The sequence below is a fragment of the Schistocerca cancellata genome, chromosome 2 (assembly GCF_023864275.1).
Source record: "Schistocerca cancellata isolate TAMUIC-IGC-003103 chromosome 2, iqSchCanc2.1, whole genome shotgun sequence".
Taxonomy (NCBI): domain Eukaryota; kingdom Metazoa; phylum Arthropoda; class Insecta; order Orthoptera; family Acrididae; genus Schistocerca; species Schistocerca cancellata.
In genome coordinates, this window is record NC_064627.1 from 564,699,120 (window position 1) to 564,719,202 (window position 20,083).

Genomic DNA, 20,083 nt, shown 5'->3' on the forward strand with positions numbered 1-20,083 from the left:
TGCTATTCAATCTGTATATTGAGCAAGCAGTAAAGGAAACAAAAGAAAAGTTCGGAGTAGGTATTAAAATCCATGGAGAAGAAATAAAAACTTTGAGGTTTGCCGATGACATTGTAGTTCTGTCAGAAACAGCAAAGGATTTGGAAGAGCAGTTGAACGGAATGGACAGTGTCTTGAAAGGAGGGTATAAGTTGAACATCAACAAAAGCAAAACGAGGATAATGGTATGTAGTCGAATTAAGTCGGGTGATGCTGAGGGAATTAGATTAGGAAATGAGACACTTAAAGTAGTAAATGAGTTTTGCTATTTGGGGAGCAAAATAACTGATGATGCTCGAAGTAGAGAGGATGTAAAATGTAGACTGGCAATGGCAAGAAAAGTGTTTCTGAAAAAGAGAAATTTGTTAACATCAAGTATTGATTTAAGTGTTAGGAAGTCGTTTCTGAAAGTATTTTCATTGAGTGTAGCCATGTATGGAAGTGAAACGTGGACAATAAATAGTTTAGACAAGAAGAGAATAGAAGCTTTCGAAATGTGGTGCTACAGAAGAATGCTGAAGATTAGATGGGTAAATCACATAACTAATGAGGAGGTATTGAATAGAATTGGGGAGAAGAGGAGTTCGTGGCACAACTTGACTAGAAGAAGGGATCGGTTGGTAGGACATGTTTTGAGGCATCAAGGGATCACCAATTTAGTACTGGAGGGTAGCGTGGAGGGTACAAATCGTTGAGGGAGACCAAGAGATGAATACACTAAGCAGATTCAGAAGGATGTAGGCTGCAGTAGATACTGGGAGATGATGAACCTTGCACAGGATAGAGTAGCATGGAGAGCTGCATCAAACCAGCCTCAGGACTGAAGACCACAACAACAAGAAACTTCTGCTTATAAGCACATAATCTGATGTGGCACAAAGGTGCACACATGTTAAAAATTATCACCCATCTATTAACAATACTTACAGTCACAGATATTACTTTTCTAGACAAACAGCTACCATGCCTATGAACATTTAAGAGATAGAAAAAAAGGATCTTGACTAAACTACATACAAGCTATTTTCGACCACTGAACATCTGTCTCTAGCAGAAACAGTAAACACAGCCATTTGCATTTTTCAAAATTGGTACATACCAGGTACCAATTGGAGCTTCCACTTCTGGTTGACATTAAAATTCAATTACGGGCCAAGATCAAGCATTCTGACAGAACCAAAATGTTATCATCATGTTTAATTGGATGTGGATGCATAATTCCACCCCACAATTGGAGTCAGCTGACATTGTAACGGGTGTATGTGAGCTCCCAACTCCAAAATATTATCAACAATTGCATAATTATTCATGAAGTCCTTACACTGTGTGTTGTTCTAAATTAGTCCATATGCAGAAGGTATTACGTTCATTTTGCAGCTGTTTGTCTCCCAAGTACTGTTGCAACTTCATTAGATTGAAAACTGTGCTATAAATTATGGTCCCTCGTTTGCACTCCAAAAACCTCTGGAAGTCCAATATTGTTTGCCATAAGAATTATATGCACTTTCTACATTGGTATTTGTAAAATGATAGACACAATCTAAGTGTAAATATAAATGTAACTATAAACTGGAAAGCCTATTTTAATCTTTTAATCATATTTCATAAACTACTCCATTAGCGGAGGAGAGAGAGAGAGAGAGAGAGAGAGAGAGATCAAATGTTTTATGGAATGATTTGCCTAACAGCAAGAAATCAAAGACATTAAAGTAACATTTGATGCTCCTTTAAATGATACTTGAAATCATGTGCAGCTGAAGACTGCAGAGCCTACATAATCCTTAAGAAAAATATCCTCTAATACTCTTTGAAATACTGAGACTGTAAGTTACCGTATTTACTCGAATCTAAGCCGCACTCAAATCTAAGCCGCACCTGAAAAATGAGACTCGAAATAAAGGAAAAAAAATTTCCCGAATCTAAGCCGCACCTGAAATTTGAGACTCGAAATTCAAGGGGAGAGAAAAGTTTTAGGCCGCACCTCCAAATCGAAACGAAGTTGGTCCATTGTAATATGAGACACAATTTAGGTCGAATGAATGACGATACAGCTACAGTAGTTTGGTTCGCGTCGTCAGCTTAGCAGTTAAGCTTTACCACGTAGCCATTGCTATGCGTCAGGCGCTCCGTCCGTATTTATACGGGCACCCTTCCTTTTTCACGTGCTTCGTCTGGTTTGAATCGATTGCTTATTTTGCTTTGATCTGATAAATGCCGTTTTCTTTGTTATAGGTGTTTGCGTCACTCTTAAAGCTGAAAATGCAGTACTGCACTGTGTCATGCATTGTTTGTCGCATTCTGATAGTGCGTGTTTACGGCCTGTCGCGGCACGCGGCATGGCTTGCTTTTGTACGCGCTACCGCCGCGTAAAAAAAAAAAAAAAAAAAAAAAAAAAAAAAAAAAAAAAAAAAAAAAAAAAAAAAAAAAACACACACACAAAAGAGAGAGATGAATCGTCTCATTAGCGAAACAATGGCAAGAGACTGCTATTTTTTGTTACTTGCACTGCTGCTTTCTTTGATAATGATCAACAAGAATCAAATAATAGACTGCGTATGATAGAACATGTTCTGAACGAGAGTTAGGCGAAAATTTTTCTCCGTTTGAAAATCTTTGCGGCCGCTTCTTTATTACATCAAATTTTGCACAGAAATTAGAGTCATCTTAGATTTAAAAATCTAGTCACTTGCCGTGCTTCCTTTCTGACTGTAAGAATAATACGAATATAAACATGACACGATACGTATATTCTTCTGCGTTTGCTGTTGTCTCACTCTAGTTTCGTAGTTTATTAGGCAGACAGGATTTAAATGAGATAGCAGCAAACACGAAAGAATACATGGCAAAATGTTTATATTCGTATTATTCTTATGGTGAAGAGAATACTGTATGTGATTCATATTTCATCAGGTTCCTATTAGCAACCATCCCTTCTCACAGATAGGAAAAAATTCAGAACGTAGAGTTGGCCATATTGACAAACATCCCAAACAGTCTTGCCAGTCAGATTTTCGTAATACACTGAAATTGTGCTACATTCGAAAATGAACAATACGGAATTTGTATTTACTTCGTTGGATAATGTATGAAAATGCAGTGGTCGAAACTCGCGGCGGAGAAAATAAGCTCGTCTTCCACTTTTTTTTTTTTTTTTTTTAAATTTATTTACTGACGCAGAGGTTTTGGCGCCAGTATTTATCTTTGTGCCTACAACGCATGTCTGCGTAGCGCTACATATATTCGACGGCAGAAGTTAGTTGTGGCGGCACGTACCAACATTTTTCATAACTTCCGCTTGCTTTGCACTCGATTCTAAGCCGCAGGCGGTTTTTTGGATTACGAAAACTGGAAAAAAAGTGCGGCTTAGATTCGAGTAAATACGGTACACAATGAGCTTTAAATTCTCAACTGGCACCTCCATTTCTGTACATGATTGAAAGCGTAATTCAATGGGCATGTCAAAGTTTCTGCATTGTATTTTATTTCTTACTTTTATACGAATCATTTCACAAAACATTTGACTTTTTCTCAAGTTTTCTTCTTAACCTGATAAAATTTTTATGACAGTAAAGTATCACAGCAAAGTCACCTTTTATGTGTAAAGTATCTACGTCTTTAAGATATGAACATTTTGCACTTCATTTACACTGCTAGGACAAGCTTATAATGCAGTGCCTGTGTTATTAAGAAATACAATGCAATGTCCCTTTAGGCATACATGCATGTCCGGAAGAACAGGCACTGTGACAACTACAGCCATTATGAAATATATGAAATGTATTCACAGCTGCAAATACGAAGAATAATCAGGTGTATAAAGGAATGCCGACAATGAAAATTTATGCTGGACAGGACTCAAATCATCATTTTTTTTCCCTTGATTATACAGCTTACTTTTAATCAATCGAAACTTTTCTTTTCTTTCCTTTTCTTTTCTTTTTTTGCAAAATTAGAGCTAATACTAGACAATTTGATAATGTCACATGCCCAGTTACTCTTCATTTGCTATGAAAAATCAAACAAAAGTTCAAGACTCTGACAAGGAAATTTATCCCCGTTAAACTGGTTCCTCACTTATCTCCAAAAAGCTAAGTGGATCCTGTTACAGCGAAGTAAAACTCACAGATGTTATTAAGTATTGAAGCCAGGGCCCCTTTGTGGCAGTTGAACATGCAGGTCACATACAGGATAGATATTTCAAAATTAATGTTGTGTAGTAAACAAGCATTAAGAAACGATACCGCATAATACATTTCATAAACAGCACAAGCTTTTCATGCAGGTAGCATAAACAACAAAGAAGAAGATATAACAGACACAAATATGGAGCTACTTTTCTCTGTTGCTCTCTTGCTACTAAGCATTTACTACAAACACACACATCAATTTCAAAGTAGGTTTATTAATTTATTTTCTCTCACAAATGAAACATTCAACTTCACTGATTCTCATATAACTTTCTACAAACTTCAGTGCATATTTCATTAATATACAATACTTACACAATCTCGCTTTTCATTGAAGTCTTCTAAACCACACGCATCAATGTCATTCACAACACATCGAGACCCATCAGCACAGCGTAGCTGAAGTTTAGATTGCACAGTTTTTATTCCTCCTACCCAGGAATCAAGACAGGCAGCAATATCAGCTGCAAACTCCTACAACACAATAAATATCACTTAATAAACGATGTAATCATCTTATAAGGACAAAAAAGTCAGGGGCAGAAGCTGTCTGTCTGTCTGTCCTTCCTGTTGCCAAAGTTGTCAGCTAACCTAATGGGGAAAGTTTTGTGTGGTATCTGACTGAGTCTTGCAGACTTTTTGTGCATGGTTTTGTATTTTGACTGCATCTGATATTTTCTGAACTGGAAATTGAATGCCACCAACAGGGTGTATACAGGGACAAGGAAAAAAAATTTCTCCCAGATATTCCGTTTAAAGAATATGCTTTTTCCCGGGCGAAAATACACTTTTTCTGTGCTAAGTGACATTAGGTTTTCCTTAGATTTTCCCTCGGAACTGTAAAGACGGGGCAGAGAAGTTTTGGTAACCACGAGATCTCGCCCGCCGATGACAGCAGCTATTCAGAGCATAGGACACGTGTTATAGTCAGCCAATAGCAAGATCACTGGTTACATAGCACGAACACGCAAGAGGAAAAGTTAAAGGTTTACATTTATGTACACAGTACCGTATATCTACAAGAAAAGCTAAGCTTTCACACATTAATTTTGGTCTCTACGATTAACATGCTACAACAGAAGCTAAGTTTTCACATGTAATATTGATTTTATATATTTATATATTTATTTATTTTTTTTTTTTTTTTTTTTTGCATGTGTTACACTTTAAGATACATCACACAAATGTGCCAGTAAATTTAAAATTCTGACATAAATGTCTCAGCTCGAAATTCTTGTAAGTGGCTGGTCCTCAAACTGTTCAGTTACGAACGCTCTGTGATTTAGATATCCATCCCACTTTCTCACACGTAACATAATTCAGAAATTTACTTTGAAAGTAATGCTTTTCTAACCACCGTTCGCAATACTATCCAGAGACTGTTAGAAATAGGTTCAATTTACCAGTTGCCAGAGAGCGCCAGAAAAACAGGCATTATTGTGCATGTGCAACTGTATTGGTGTAGGAAGCCCGCATGTTCGTGTGTATAAAGCACTAACAGAGCTTACATTACACCATAAAAGAAACAGGTCATCAGAGGGTACTCCAAAGAGCATCGGAATTTCGTAAACTATACTAAAATGCATAATTTGGCTTGAGTGCAAATTGGCTTTTTCCAGATTCACAATGAAGTAGGTCCCATCTGATATTAAGCTTTTCAGCGTGGTTTTTGGGATGTAAATTTTCTTGGAGTACCAGTACCCTGCGATCTCATTTTTGGTTCTTTATTATTGCATAATGCCATGTATGGCAGAAGATGATAACGTGCACTTGAAATTTAGCGAACAGTTGGAACTAGGCAATACTGTAGAATGAAACACTTCGTTTCAAATAAAATGACTGCCTCAGCGGAAAGATTAATAAAGCCAAATTTCTTTAGCAAACTTGCAAAATTAACTTCACTCTTCTGCAAGGCGATTAATGTTTGACTGCTACAAACTTGGAAATAAAATAAAATCAGAAAACTGAAATTAATAATATATTTTTGCCCTCCGTAATTATGTGAATGTATTTTAATTCACCTGATATCCGTTTTGTTTTCATTTGATGTGGGAGCTGTACACGAAGAGAAGCAGCAAAATCACTTAACGTAAACACGGTCACGTGGAGGTTAACCCCCTCCCCACTACAAGTCTGTACAAGAGTGAATCTGGCAGCTAGGGCGCGGGAGAAATTTTTTTCTCGTTTGCATCTGGCTGCTTGCTGCTACTACCAATACAGCCAAACTTCAAGTAGCGGGAAGCGGGAGAAGGTACTTCTTATGCGCGAGTCAAATGCGCATGCGCAACAGACCGCTGGCAATTGGTTAAACGAACCTAATGTGAACAGTTGTTACGTCATGCTCATAGCAAGCAGTTTATTGTTACGAAGAATTACAGTCTACGCCCTACGGCCTTTGACATATTTTTGCTATTTGCAGAAGCTTGTGTGTGCACGGTGTTTTGTTGTTGTAAATTGCACATTTCCTTTGCCACTAAAGTTTTATTTTTTTCCCTCTCGTTTATATTTTCTTGCTGCAGTATCATTCTCCAGTAGCAGGATACAATAACATTCTTTGCTAGAGAATCAATTCTGCAGTCAAAATTACAAAAATTTAACTGAAAGCTAAAACAATGAAAAATTCCCGGAATTCTGAAAAATTCCCGGGTTTTTCCCGGATTTCCCGGTTGTCCCGGGTCGTTGACACCCTGCACCAAGTTGCACAAAAAGCCTAAAAATCATCACTCATGCTGGCCACTGTACCAAAATATTGGCTGTTAATAAGGATTCAAACCAGGTCTGGCTACCTCTCTTTCTCTTACATCATTAAACTGCAGATTAAGCTATGCAGGTTGTCACAGGAGTAGTATTCAAAATGCAGGGATACAACAGGAATGGTAATTTGAAGCAAAATAGTCTAGTAAAGATAGGTTCTAAAACGCATACCTTACGAGCTCTGAGCAGTTGTTCAGTAAGAGGGACGTGTTTCATAGCAGCAAAGAGGAACAAACGGTCATAGCTCTTAAGGTATGCCCTTAAGATCCATGTTTACTAAAATTTCTTGCTTTAAGTCATTGTTCCAGTCATATCCCTAGGTACTGACCATTCCTACTGGAACACCCTCTATAAGACAGTCAAGTGAAATAGGATACACGGGTGGAAAACCATGACGAAAAGTATATCAAAATCTCCAGCCGAAACCAACATTAACAATGTATCTGCTGTATTGGAGGTGTGTGTTGTGCCATTTTGTAGTGCAAAATAAGTAAATGAAAATTCTACTGTAATACTATCAATGTCCTTTAAAATTTAACCACAGAGTTACAATAATGGAAATTCCTGGACAGAAAAATAAAACAAGAGAAAGGCAACCACTTACCTACAGGTGACTGGTGCACAGCACACAGAAACACATATTAGAGAACAGTTAACACTAGCTTTCAATCTCTTGCTCTTTTGATTGCCTTTCCCTTATTTTACATAATCATAGAGTGTTTTTATTGTGTACATCCAGGTTTTATTTCCCAAACCATTAATTATTACTGCAAATATTTCTTCATGTATCTGCATTAATCGCAAGTACAGAAGCCATCTTTGCAGTAAAGTGCTTACAACTTTCATTCTAATTAAATATTTCAGTGTCATTACCCAAACCAAAACAAAGTTCAAGATGTGGATAAAAGAAGAAAGCTTATCAAAAGCAGCATTAACTCAGGAAAAAATGACAATAAATTTGAGCCTGTTGTTATAGTAGTGCTTCACCAAATCATCTTGTGCAACTTTCTAATGCTGCAATCAACTTTTCTCATCTGTATACACCACAAAATTGCATATCTGAGAGTGGGAGATCATACCGTGAGACATACGGGCACTGCTAATAACTATGGTGTTCAAATGTGTTGGGAAATCATCATCATCACATTCACTGTGATGAAGGACAACTGGAAAAGGAAAAAAAATTATGAATTAAAATCCTGTCGACAATAAGGTTGTTAGATACAGAACATATTTTCAGAATAGGGAAGGGAACTGAACTTCTCCTTGCCAAGGGAATCATCCTGGAATTTGATTTATGTAACCATGGAAAACTACAGGAAATCTAAATCTGGATGGCCAGATGGGGATCTGAACTACTGTCTTGCCTGTGTGTCACCTTGCTCTGTGAGGGAAAAATAATAAGACTAAGATCATGCTAAACTGATCACATACTAGTAACAAATTCTACCCACAAGTTTGTGGTGTATATGAGATGAGGACTGAAATGTCTACCACTCACTATCTGTTGCATGAGCAAATGTTTGAAATGGACAGGCGAACTGAAACAGCCTCAAAAGCAGCTCATTCTCTTTCTTGACAAGTCGTGGTTCAGCTTTAAAAATGACAGTAGCCGTACTTTGATTTACACGAACCCAACAGCCTTCATCTTCTTTTAAACATCTATTACAAGGATGCTTCTGGATGTGGCAATGTCTGTGTATAGCATGGTACACTTTTAGAAAGGTTCAGAGATTCCCACTATTCTCATATGGCATTACTAGATGCACGTGAATGACTTTTTCATGACTACACGCATCCTTCACTCTGAAATAGGTGGTAATTTCACGCCACAAGATAGTGTTACACTAGTACACAGATGTATCACCAACTGTTACAATCCCATGGATACAAAAGATTTTTTTAACTCTGCCAATATCTTTTACTGCTATAAAATACTATGTTTCATGTAGTCTTTACTCAAAGAATGATTTATTCAAAGATAAAACCTTCCCACATCACAAATGGTATACTAATTGAGATGGATTGTTTGTGCAACAATAATCAAACAGTTTTCTACATCAACAGATTATGCACTCTCAGCCACCATCTATTTCCCAACCGCAGATCAGGGTCAGTGGCAGACACAGTGGACTTTCTGTACTGCTCATATATTGGCAATGTGTAAGTTTTGCGTAGTGAGTAGAATGATACTTTCACGAAACTAATGAGATGCGAGAAGAGAGGCAATTTACCTCTATTGCTGAAACTGAAAACATTCTCTTGTAAGCTGTTTATTCACGGCTTTGTTCAGATATTTTGTTAAATTATAGTTAAGAATTCTATTAAACAGACTGCTCTCATTTATTTGGGCTCCATGGTGATGCAGTATGGTGGGATTTGTCACTGTTTGAATTCCAAAAGAATGAAAAAGTATAAACACTTTGCCATCTGCACGTCTCGTACAAATTTATTCGCTTGGCGTCGGCAGCACTAATTCAGATTACTCGGCTTGTCGCCGGCTGTCCTTGACATTATTGGGAGATTATAAATTGTTAAGTTTTATTAATCTCATCGGTTTCTCAATCCTGTTCTACTACTTTCATGAAATTTCGAAGATATACATACGTAAATAAATACAAAATTTGTTTGTTTCATATATTTATTTGCACTGTCCTTGGTACTTAATATTTCTCCTTCATATGATATGCAGTAAAACAGTCTACGAGATGTAATGCAACTCCACAATACTTATACACTAAGTTTGTTGTTGTTCTTTTGTTTCTGGCACATACACGGTAGTTTCTTCATTTTCGTTTATTCGTTTTGGAAACAAGTATTAGTTGGTGTTGCTTTGTTGTCTGGAAAATCTGTCAACTGGATCATGATGAGTCATATGCAATGTAGTAGCAACCTCCAAGTTTTGCTCAGAAGCAGGTACATGGTCTTTTATCCACAAATCAGACACTTTCAATACACAATCGTGAAATCGGAGACACTTGTGTCCTGCACTGAAATATCGACATGTACAGAATGCATTAAATCATGTGCAATTACAGAGTTACATGCAAACCTTTTTTAGCCTTTTTATAGTTTTTCTGTATATAGGGTAATAACTCTAATATTGGTCTGCCCGATCCACTCCTTTCATGTATCTGTTGTAGTCCAATACACTTCCAGGTTTTTTATTGTGCATTTGGTCTTTCTACATTTTCTTTCAGTGTCAGTCAAAATGACATTATCTGTTGTAGACATTATTCTTATCATTTTAGTTTTCTAAGCTCTCCATACCCTTGCGTGTACTTCACCTTTCTGTTGATGACGAGCTTCAAACTCATTGACTTTTGTGTGCTTTAATTTTTCCGGAATCCTCTATTTTGCCACATCGTTCCACAAACTCGAATTTTCTTTTAAAGTAACTTCTCTCCAGGTTATATACTGTTATAATAATTATATATGTAGAGGTGATGCCACTTTCCACAAGAAGGTGCCAACAGTTCCAGCACTGTTTTTGCTAAAGACTGTCCAGCACCGAAATATATCTTGAATGAGGAAATGTATCCCGTACTTGAATCACACAGCATCCGAATGAGTATGCCATATTCCATAATTTTTGACGGATTGTGAACTTTAAAATTTAACCAACCATGCCACAGTGTCATCCCTCATCAATTGAGCTGTTTTGACTAATATTAAAGGTTCCTTTAAACTTTTTGAAAAAACAATCAATAATGAATTGCACTTTGAAAAGGCGGTCGGCATTACACGGTTTATTGTTGTTGTTGGAAAAATGTGAAAACGATGATATTTGTCTGAACTGGTTGTGGGACATCATTTTGCGAAGTATCGGTGTGTCTCTCAATGGATTTGTTGGCCAATAATCACTGATCCCCCTCCCCATGAACCATGGACCTTGCCGTTGGTGGGGAGGGTTGCGTGCCTCAGTTATACAGATAGCCGTACCTTAGGTACAACCACAACGGAGGGGTATCTGTTGAGAGGCCAGACAAACATGTGGTACCTGAAGAAGGGTAGCAGCCTTTTCAGTAGTTGCAGGGGCAACAGTCTGGATGATTGACTGGTATGGCCATGTAACACTAACCAAAACAGCCTTGCTGTGCTGGTACTACGAACGGCTTAAAGCAAGGGGAAACTACAGCCGTAATTTTTCCTGAGGGCATGCAGCTTTACTATGTACGTAAATGATGATGGTGTCCTCTTGGGTAAAATATTCTGGAAGTAAAATAGTCCCCCATTCGGATCTCCGGGCGGGGACTACTCAGGAGGACGTTGTTATCAGGAGAAAGAAAACTGGCGTTCTACAGACCTGAGCGTGGAATGTCAGATCCCTTAATCGGGCAGGTAGGTTAGAAAATTTAAAAAGGGAAATGGATACGTTAAAGTTAGATATAGTGGGAATTAGTGAAGTTCGGTGGCAGGAGGAACAAGACTTCTGGTCAGGTGAATACGGGTTATAAATACAACATCAAATAGTGGTAATGCAGGAGTAGGTTTAATAATGAATAAGAAAATAGGAATGTGGGTAAGCTACAACAAACAGCATAGTGAACACATTATTGTGGCCGAGACAGATATGAAGCCCACACCTATCACAGTAGTACAAGTTTATATGCCAACTAGCTCTGCAGATGTCAAAGAGATTGATGAAAAGTTTGATGAGATAAAAGAAATTATTCAGATAGTGAAGGGAGACGAAAATTTAATAGTCATGGTCGACTGGAACTCAATAGAAGGAAAAGGAAGAGAAGGAAACGTAGTAGGTGAATATGGAATGGGAGTAAGGAATGAAAGAGGAAGCCGCCTGGTAGAATTTTGCACAGAGCATAACTTAATCATAGCTAACACTTGGTTCAAGAATCATAAAAGAAGGTTGTATACATGGAAGAACCCTGGAGATACTGGAAGGTCTCAGATAGATTTCAGGGGCAGATGTGGACTCTGATCATAATCTATTGGTTATGAACTGTAGTTTAAAACTGAAGAAACTGCGAAGAGGTGGGAATTTGAGGAGATGGGACCAGGATAAAATGAAAGAACCAGAGGTTGTAGAGAGCTTCAGGGAGAGCATTAGAGAACGATTGACAAGAATGGGGGAAAGAAATACAGTAGAAGAAGAATGGGTAGCTTTGAGGTATGAAATAGTGAAGGTCACAGAGGATCAAGTAGATAAAAAGATGAGGGCTAATAGAAATCCTTGGGTAACAGAAGAGAGATAGAATTTAATTGATGAAAGGAGAAAATATAAAAATGCAGTAAATGAAGCAAGCAAAAAGGAATACAAACGTCTCAAAAATGAGATCGACAGGAAGTGCAAAATGGCTAAGCAGGGATGGCTAGAGGACAAATGTAAGGATGTAGAGGCGCATAACTCTAGGGGTAAGTTAGATACTGCTTACAGGAAAATTAAAGAGACCTTTGGAGAAAAGAGAACCACTTGCATGAATATCAAGAGCTCAGATGGAAACCCAGTTCTAAGCAAAGAAGGAAAAGCAGAAATGTGGAAGGAGTATATAGAGGGTCTATACAAGGGCGATGCTCTTGAGGACAATATTATAGAAATGGAAGAGAATGTAGATGAAGATGAAATAGGAGATATGATATTGCGTGAAGAGTTTGACAGAGCACTGAAAGACCTAAGCCGAAACAAGGCCCCGGAGTAGACAACATTCCATTAGAACTACTGACAGAATTGGGAGAGCCAGGTTTAACAAAATTCTTACCACCTAGTGAGCAAGATGTATGAGACAGGCGAAAGACCCTCAGACTTCAAGAAGAATATAATTATTCCAATCCCAAAGAAAGCAGGTGTTGACAGATGTGAAAATTACCGGATTATCAGTTTAATAAGCCATGGCTGCAAAATACGAATTCCTTACAGACGAATTGAAAAACTAGTGGAAGCCAACCTCGGGGAAGATCAGTTTGGATTCCGTAGAAATGTTCGAACACATGAGGCAATACTGACCCTACGACGTATCTTAGAAAATAGATTAAGGAAAGGCAAACCTACTTTTCTAGCATTTGTAGACTTAGAGAAAGATATTGACAATGTTGACTGGAATACTCTTTCAACTTCTGAAGGTGGCAGGGGTAAAATACAGGAAGCGAAAGGCTATTTACAATTTGTACAGAAACCAGATGGCAGTCATAAGAGTCGAGGGGCATGAAAGGGAAGCAGTGGTTGGGAAGGGAGTGAGACAAGGTTGAAGCCTCTCCCCGATGCTATTCAATCTGTATATTGAGCAAGCAGTTAAGGAAACAAAAGAAAAATTCGGAGAAGGAATTAAAATCTATAGAGAAGAAATAAAAACTTTGAGGTTAACCGATGACATTGTAATTCTGTCAGACACAGCAAAGGACCTGGAAGAGCAGCTGAACAGAATGGACTGTGTCTTGAAAGGAAGATATAAGATGAACATCAACAGAAGCAAAACTAGGCTAATGGAATGTAGCCGAATTAAATCGGGTGATGCTGCAGTAATTAGATTAGGAAATGAGATGCTTAAAGTAGTAAATGAGTTTTGCTATTTGGGAAGCAAAATAACTGATGATGCTCGAAGTAGAAAAGATATAAAATGTACACTGGCAACGAAAAGGAAAGCGTTACTGAAGAAAAGAAATTTGTTAACATCGAGTATAGATTTAAGTGTCAAGAAGTCGTTTCTGAAAGTATTTGTATGGAGTGTAGCCATGTATGGAAGCGAAACATGGACAATAAATAGTTTGGACAAGAAGAGAATAGAAGCTTTCGAAATTTGGTGCTACAGAAGAATGCTGAAGATTTGTGGCACAACCTGACTAGAAGAAGGGATCAGTTGGTAGGGCATATTCTGAGGCATATAGGGATCACCAATTTAGTATTGGAGGGCAGCGTGGAGGGTAAATATCATAGAGGGAGACCAAGAGATGAATACACTTAACAGATTCAGAAGGATGTAGGTTGCAGTAGGTACTGGAAGATGAAGAAGCTTGCACAGGATAGAGTAGCATGGAGAGCTGCATCAAACCAGTGTCTGGACTGAAGACCACCACAACAACAGCCATCATTGATCCTTTCTTTTTTTACAATTCCATGAGGATAGCAAGCACAAATCATTTTCAAAGTTCAGATCCCATAATGTGGACAAATTTGCCTTTTTTAATCCAGTTTCCTTCTATTGCAATTTTGACTGTAGTACTTGCTGATTTAGTTGCTTGCTAATATATTCAAATAGATCGTTCCCAATATATAATTCTACAATAGCCTCAACACATTGTATATCTTTGGGAAATAGGTTTGGACCCAGAGATCCTTCAGATTTATTACTGGTCCTTAAATCAAAGTCTGACCACTGTGCACTGTCTTCTTCGTCCAATTCATCCGAATCAGTTGACAACCGTAGCCTTCACCGAATTCTTCTTGGAGGTATTTCATTATCTTCTGACGATTCTGCTTCACTTTTATTTTTTTGATATCCAATGTCTTCTTCCCAATAGGCCAAGTCGTCCAGAAAGTCGGACAAGATGTCCGCACATTCATCATAAATAATCGTATTGTCTCTTTTGTCTGTCATGATGAACAGGCACAAGTACTTATAAAAACAAAAAACTTGTTGACATGTGTAACTTATTGTTACCTAAACAAATCACCAACAGAATGCAAAAGATACTAAAGTGCTGTCACCGGCCACTGAGCGATACTATGCACACGACACCATTGTGATGTCGCCTGCTGTTGACTGCTATTTCGCGCATGACACCACTGTGGTGTCGACGGATGGCATAGTGTTAAGTTTGATGGCAAAAATACTGTAGAAGTGTGTAACGTTACTGTTAATGACAGTGTGGAAGTGCAGCAAAAGCTGCCATTTTTCCACATCTTTAATCCAAAAGAAGTCCTGGACTGCTAGAAGCAAATTAAAAATTGGGACAATTCTGCAATTCAGATATTTGTGGGTGAGTAAGTTCGGATCTGAGTTTATATCCGACAAACTGGGCATGGCTAAGAAAATTATTGTTAATTGGAGACAATTTTGTGGGGACATTCATGAAGAAGTATGCCTCAGACAAAATTTGAAATTTAATGGTGAAGTAGTAATTGTTGAGACAGACGAGTCTTAGTTTGGTTGGTTGGTTGGTTGATTGGGGGAGGGGACCGAACAGCACGGTAATCAGTCCCATTAGGTTAGGAAAGAAGCAGAAGGAAGTCACCCTTGCCCTTTCAAATGAACCATCTCAGCATTTATCTGAAGTGATTTAGGGAAATCATGGAAAGCCTAAATCAGGATAGCCGGACGTGGGTATGAACTGTTATCCTGCTGAATGTGATCCAGTGTGCTGTCTTAGTTTGGCCTAAATAACTATGGAAGATGTGACAAAAAGAAAGACAGATGGGGTTTGGAGGAATACCAGGAGGATCATACAAATGATCCCCCCCCCCCCTTCCCCAGTGATCAAACACTGTTTGCTGGACATTCTTGTTGAAAACATTTTTCCATGCATGACAATAATTTCACTGTTTTCATGAGTAAAAGTGCCTGAAAGATAAGGATTTTCAACATTTCACTATCACATGCTATGACACCACGGTGAACACATGGGCTGCTATCAAAAGGTCACTTCATAACACAAGGCAGTGCATGGCATTTTTTGGTAGCTACTTGTCTGAATAGTGTGGAAAAAGCAGAATCAAAATGAATCAGATTTGTTTTTGTGCTTTTTGACAGCTGTTGTCTTGGTTTACAATCCATATGAATAAAATTTCTTCCAGTTTCATATTTATTTATTTATTTATTCTCCATTCACAATACTTAATCCTACCATAAGCAGCTATTCTATTAATAATAGTGGGTGCCACAAATATTTGACTGTTTTGCCCCAATTATGTCACTAACTACAAGGTTATGGTTAGACTGGAGTGTGAGAGGATCGTTGAGAGCTGCCAACACCAATGAATGTAAAAACTGCAAGTGAAATGAGTGGCAATTAAATGTATAATCTTAGCTGTTACTAATATCTTGACTCTTTCTTTTGAATGTTTTGCTATTTTCAAGCTTGTGATATACTGACATGAAAAAATATTTCTCCATTTCTTGCTTGCAGGCATGTCTTCTGTCTGGTGCTCTCTCATTGGCAGTGTAGAACCAGTATCCCCTTTTGTTCCCATCATGCCTCACGGTGAATACAGACAGCATCGTAGCACGAGGCACGTAAGTACATCACTGGCCCTAATCTAGACATTTACCCAGCAGTGATTTTCTCAGAGAGAAAATTGAGACTGTAATTTCTCGACATTGGAATCTCAATCCTTCCCTGAAACTTCCAATGGTATATATATTTGGTAATAGGATAACATCAATTATCATCGAAGCATTGAGTCACATAAAAGCAACTAACTACAGAGCAAAACTGTGGCTACAGGCAGGACAATGTTTCATATATTTCTCACTATCTTGAAAATTTATCTTGAACAAAATTACTTCTTCAATGCCAACCAACACTCATTCTAAAAACATTGATCATGTGAAAGCCAACTCGCACTTTTCTTGCACAACCTACTGAAAACTTTTGATCATGACAATCAGATAGATGCAGTATTTCTCAATTTCCGAAAAGCACCTGACTCAGTACCACTCCTACGTTCATTGTCAAAAGTATGATCATACGGCGCATCAATTGAAATTTGTGACTGGACTGAGGACTTTTTGGTACGGATGGAAAAGTATGTTATCTTGAATAGAGAGTCATTGTCAGATGAAGTGGAACTTCAGATGTGCCCCAGGAAAGTGTGTTGGGACACTCGTTGTTAATGTTGTATATAAATGGTCTTGCACACAATATTAATATTAAACTCTGACTTTTTGCAGATGATGCAGTAATCTATGACGAAGTACTGTCTGTAAGAAGCTACTTAAATATTCAGTCAGATCTTGGTAAGACTTCAAAGTGGTGCAGAGATTGGCAACTTGTTTTTAATGTTCAGAAATGTAAAATTGTGCATGTCACAAAACAAAAGAAGCATAGTATCCTACAACTGTAATATCAATGAGCCACTGTTGGAATCAGACAAATCATACAAATACATGTATTTCACACTTCATAGTGATAACAAATGGAATGATCATATAGCCTCAGTTGTTGGTGAAGCAGAAGGTAGACTTCGGTTTATTTGTATATTACCGAGAAAGTGCAATCAGTCTACAAAAGAGATTGCTTACAAATCACTTGTGTGACTGTTTCTCGAATATTGCTCAAGTGTGTGGGACCCTTACCAAATAGGACTAACAAGGGATATTGAATGTATACAGATAAGGGCAGCACGAATCGTCACAGGTTTGTTCGACCTGTGAGGTGTCACACACAGATACCGGAGACTCTTGAAGACACACAAATTATCCAGAGAAAGTCTATTACCAAAGTTTCAAGAATCACCTTTAAATGATGACTCTACAAATATACTACAACCCACTACATATCACTCACATAGGGATTGTGAGGACAAGATTACAATAATTACTGCACTGGGAATTCATACAATAATTTTTCCTATGCCCCACACATGAATGGAACAGGAAGAAATCCTAATAGCTGGTACAATGGGATGTACCCTACGCCATGACCCTCACGGTGGTTTGCGGAGTATAGGTGTAGGTGTAGGTGTAGGTGTAGGTGTAAATGTAAATGAAGATATAGATGCTGCACTCAAGGAAGAAACAATACCCAGAGTTATCTTGACTACACAACTGGTTACACTCTGTCTTGGTACCCACGAACTCCCCTCAAACTAAACTACCAGTTACAATACACTGTAAAACTTGGTTTCTTTTGTATAAAGCTTCCAAAGATATTAACATGTATTTATTTATTATTTCTCCACCCTTAGACACATTTCAATATCCCTGGATAACTGATTGTTTACTTTCAAGGCCATTAAAATACAAACAAACTGAGTAAGTGTCTCACCTCCAGAGGTATTAGGTGTTCACTCTTGACATTTGGAATGACTTGCTTACTGCCAACGACTTGGACACTGGCAGTCACTCGTATGTCACGGCAATATCCACGCTGTGTGTCCTTGCCCTTCACCATACGTCGAACAACATCACCGGGCATCAATGAACGATCGGCCAAACATACCTAAATGAAACACAACACAACAGACTACTTACAATATCATCAGATGACTAACGAAATGCACATTTAATACACTGTAATAAATAGTTTTAAGATGGAATCTTGGAGCCACAACTTATGTAAATAAATATGCATAAATAATTGAGCAACAAATACATAAAAGGTAAGAACAGCTTACCTACTTAAAATTTCACTTATTTATACAACACTTTCCCAACACTCAATAAAGAAATCTTAACCAGAATTCTGACAATACGGAAAGTGCCTGTGGAATGTAGTACCTCAACCATTCTCTAAGGTCAATTTAGTACGAGGTGAGTTTGAAGAGTCCATGCAAAGGCCGACAGATGGCACCACTGGTGCGTATTGAGGTCATGTTTAGTTAATAGCATCTTTGGAAAGAACGCACACAAAGTTTCAGCCATATTGGTCTACTTCTTTGTGTTTTGCATTCGTGTGAATCAATGAAGTACAGTGATTGCCAAAAAATGGACAAAAAAGAATTTGATTTGATGATTAAACATTACTTTATGAAAGGCAAAACGCCTCAGGAGACTAAAGAGAAGCTTGATAAACATTACAGTAACTCTGCACCTTTGATTAGAACAGTTTATAAGTGGTTTCAAAATTTTCGGAGTGGCCATATGGGCATAAGTGATGCTGAACGTTCTGGATGCCCTGTGGAGGTTATGACTCCAGAAATCATTGATAAAATCCACGTTATGGTGATGGATGACAGAAGAGTTAAGATTGCTAGTGCTATGGGCATCCCGAATGAACAGGTACATAATATTTTGCATAAACATTTGGACATGTGAAAGCTACCCGCAAGATGGGTTCTGCGATTGTGGAATCGTGTGAAGTTTTGCAAGGATGGTTTGCAGCTGTTCAGGAAGAATCCGCAGGACTTTAAGTGTCGTTTCGTCACAGTGGATGAAACATGGATACATTACTACACTCCTGAGACCAAACAACAATCTAAACAATGGGTTACCAAGAGAGAATCTGCACCAAAAAAGGCGAAGACCATTCCTTCGGCCAGAAAGGTTATAGCGACTGTCTTTTGGGATTCGCAAAGGACAATTCACATCGAATATCTGGAAAAGGGTGAAACTATTACAGGTGCGTATTATTCATCGTTATTGGACCGTTTGAAAACCGAGCTGCAAGAAAACTGCTGCAATTGGACTGCATTAAAGTCCTTTTCCATCACAACAATGCACCAGCAAACACCTCAGCAGTTGTGGTCGCAAAATTAATGGAAATAGCATTCCAACTCATTTTACATCCCCCCCATTCTCCAGACTTGGCTCCCTCAGACTACTATTTGTTCCCCAATTTGAAGAAATGGCTGGCAGGAAAAAGATTTTATTCAAACGAGGAGGTGATCACAGCAACTAATAGTTATTTTGCAGACTTGGACAATTCTTATTATGCAGAAGGGACCAACAAATTAGAAGTGTTGGGTGAAGTGTATAAGTCCAAAAGGAGACTATGTCGAAAAATAAAAAAGTTTTATGCCAAACAGGTAAGTAGTTTTTATTTTTGCAATGACTTTTCAAATGCCCCTCATATTTGACCACTGTGACTTATCATTGTCCAGGTTATTTGTAAACACAATACTTTTAAATATAGTTGATACAGAAACATTTAAAAAAATGGATATTAGGGGTCACTGTAGATCATGCAGTTTCATATCCCATTACGAGCACGAGTGCTGTCACAAAATTAACAGCAACTTTGAAAAATAGTATTTTCAGAATTATGCATATTTTGCTTTATTTCCGTATCCAATTTTTATGACAACATCGTAATCTCCATGCATACAAATTGTGCCTTATGATATAAATGTAATATTTCTACAAGGTATTCCTAAAGTATGCAAAAATTGTGCCCTCACTAAAGATAGGTAATGCAGGAAGTATTGAAACTACAGGTCAGTTTCACTACGGTCTTCTTTCTCAAAAATAAACGAATCTCTTATGAAGGAC

At 37.9% G+C, this 20,083-nt stretch overlaps 1 protein-coding gene across 4 annotated transcripts in view; it reads right to left on the reverse strand.

Annotated features, from left to right (window-relative positions):
* The window catches only part of LOC126162157 ((E3-independent) E2 ubiquitin-conjugating enzyme UBE2O), a 227,908-nt gene that overhangs the window by 175,730 nt on the left and 32,095 nt on the right, over positions 1-20,083 (reverse strand). For all 4 annotated transcript variants that reach the window (XM_049918460.1, XM_049918459.1, XM_049918463.1 and 1 more), the window contains exons 2-3: positions 17,922-18,095; positions 4,542-4,700 (exon numbers count right to left, since the gene is read on the reverse strand). In XM_049918460.1, the coding sequence (XP_049774417.1) occupies positions 4,542-4,700; positions 17,922-18,095 (333 nt within the window). The remainder of the gene's footprint in view (positions 1-4,541; positions 4,701-17,921; positions 18,096-20,083) is intronic.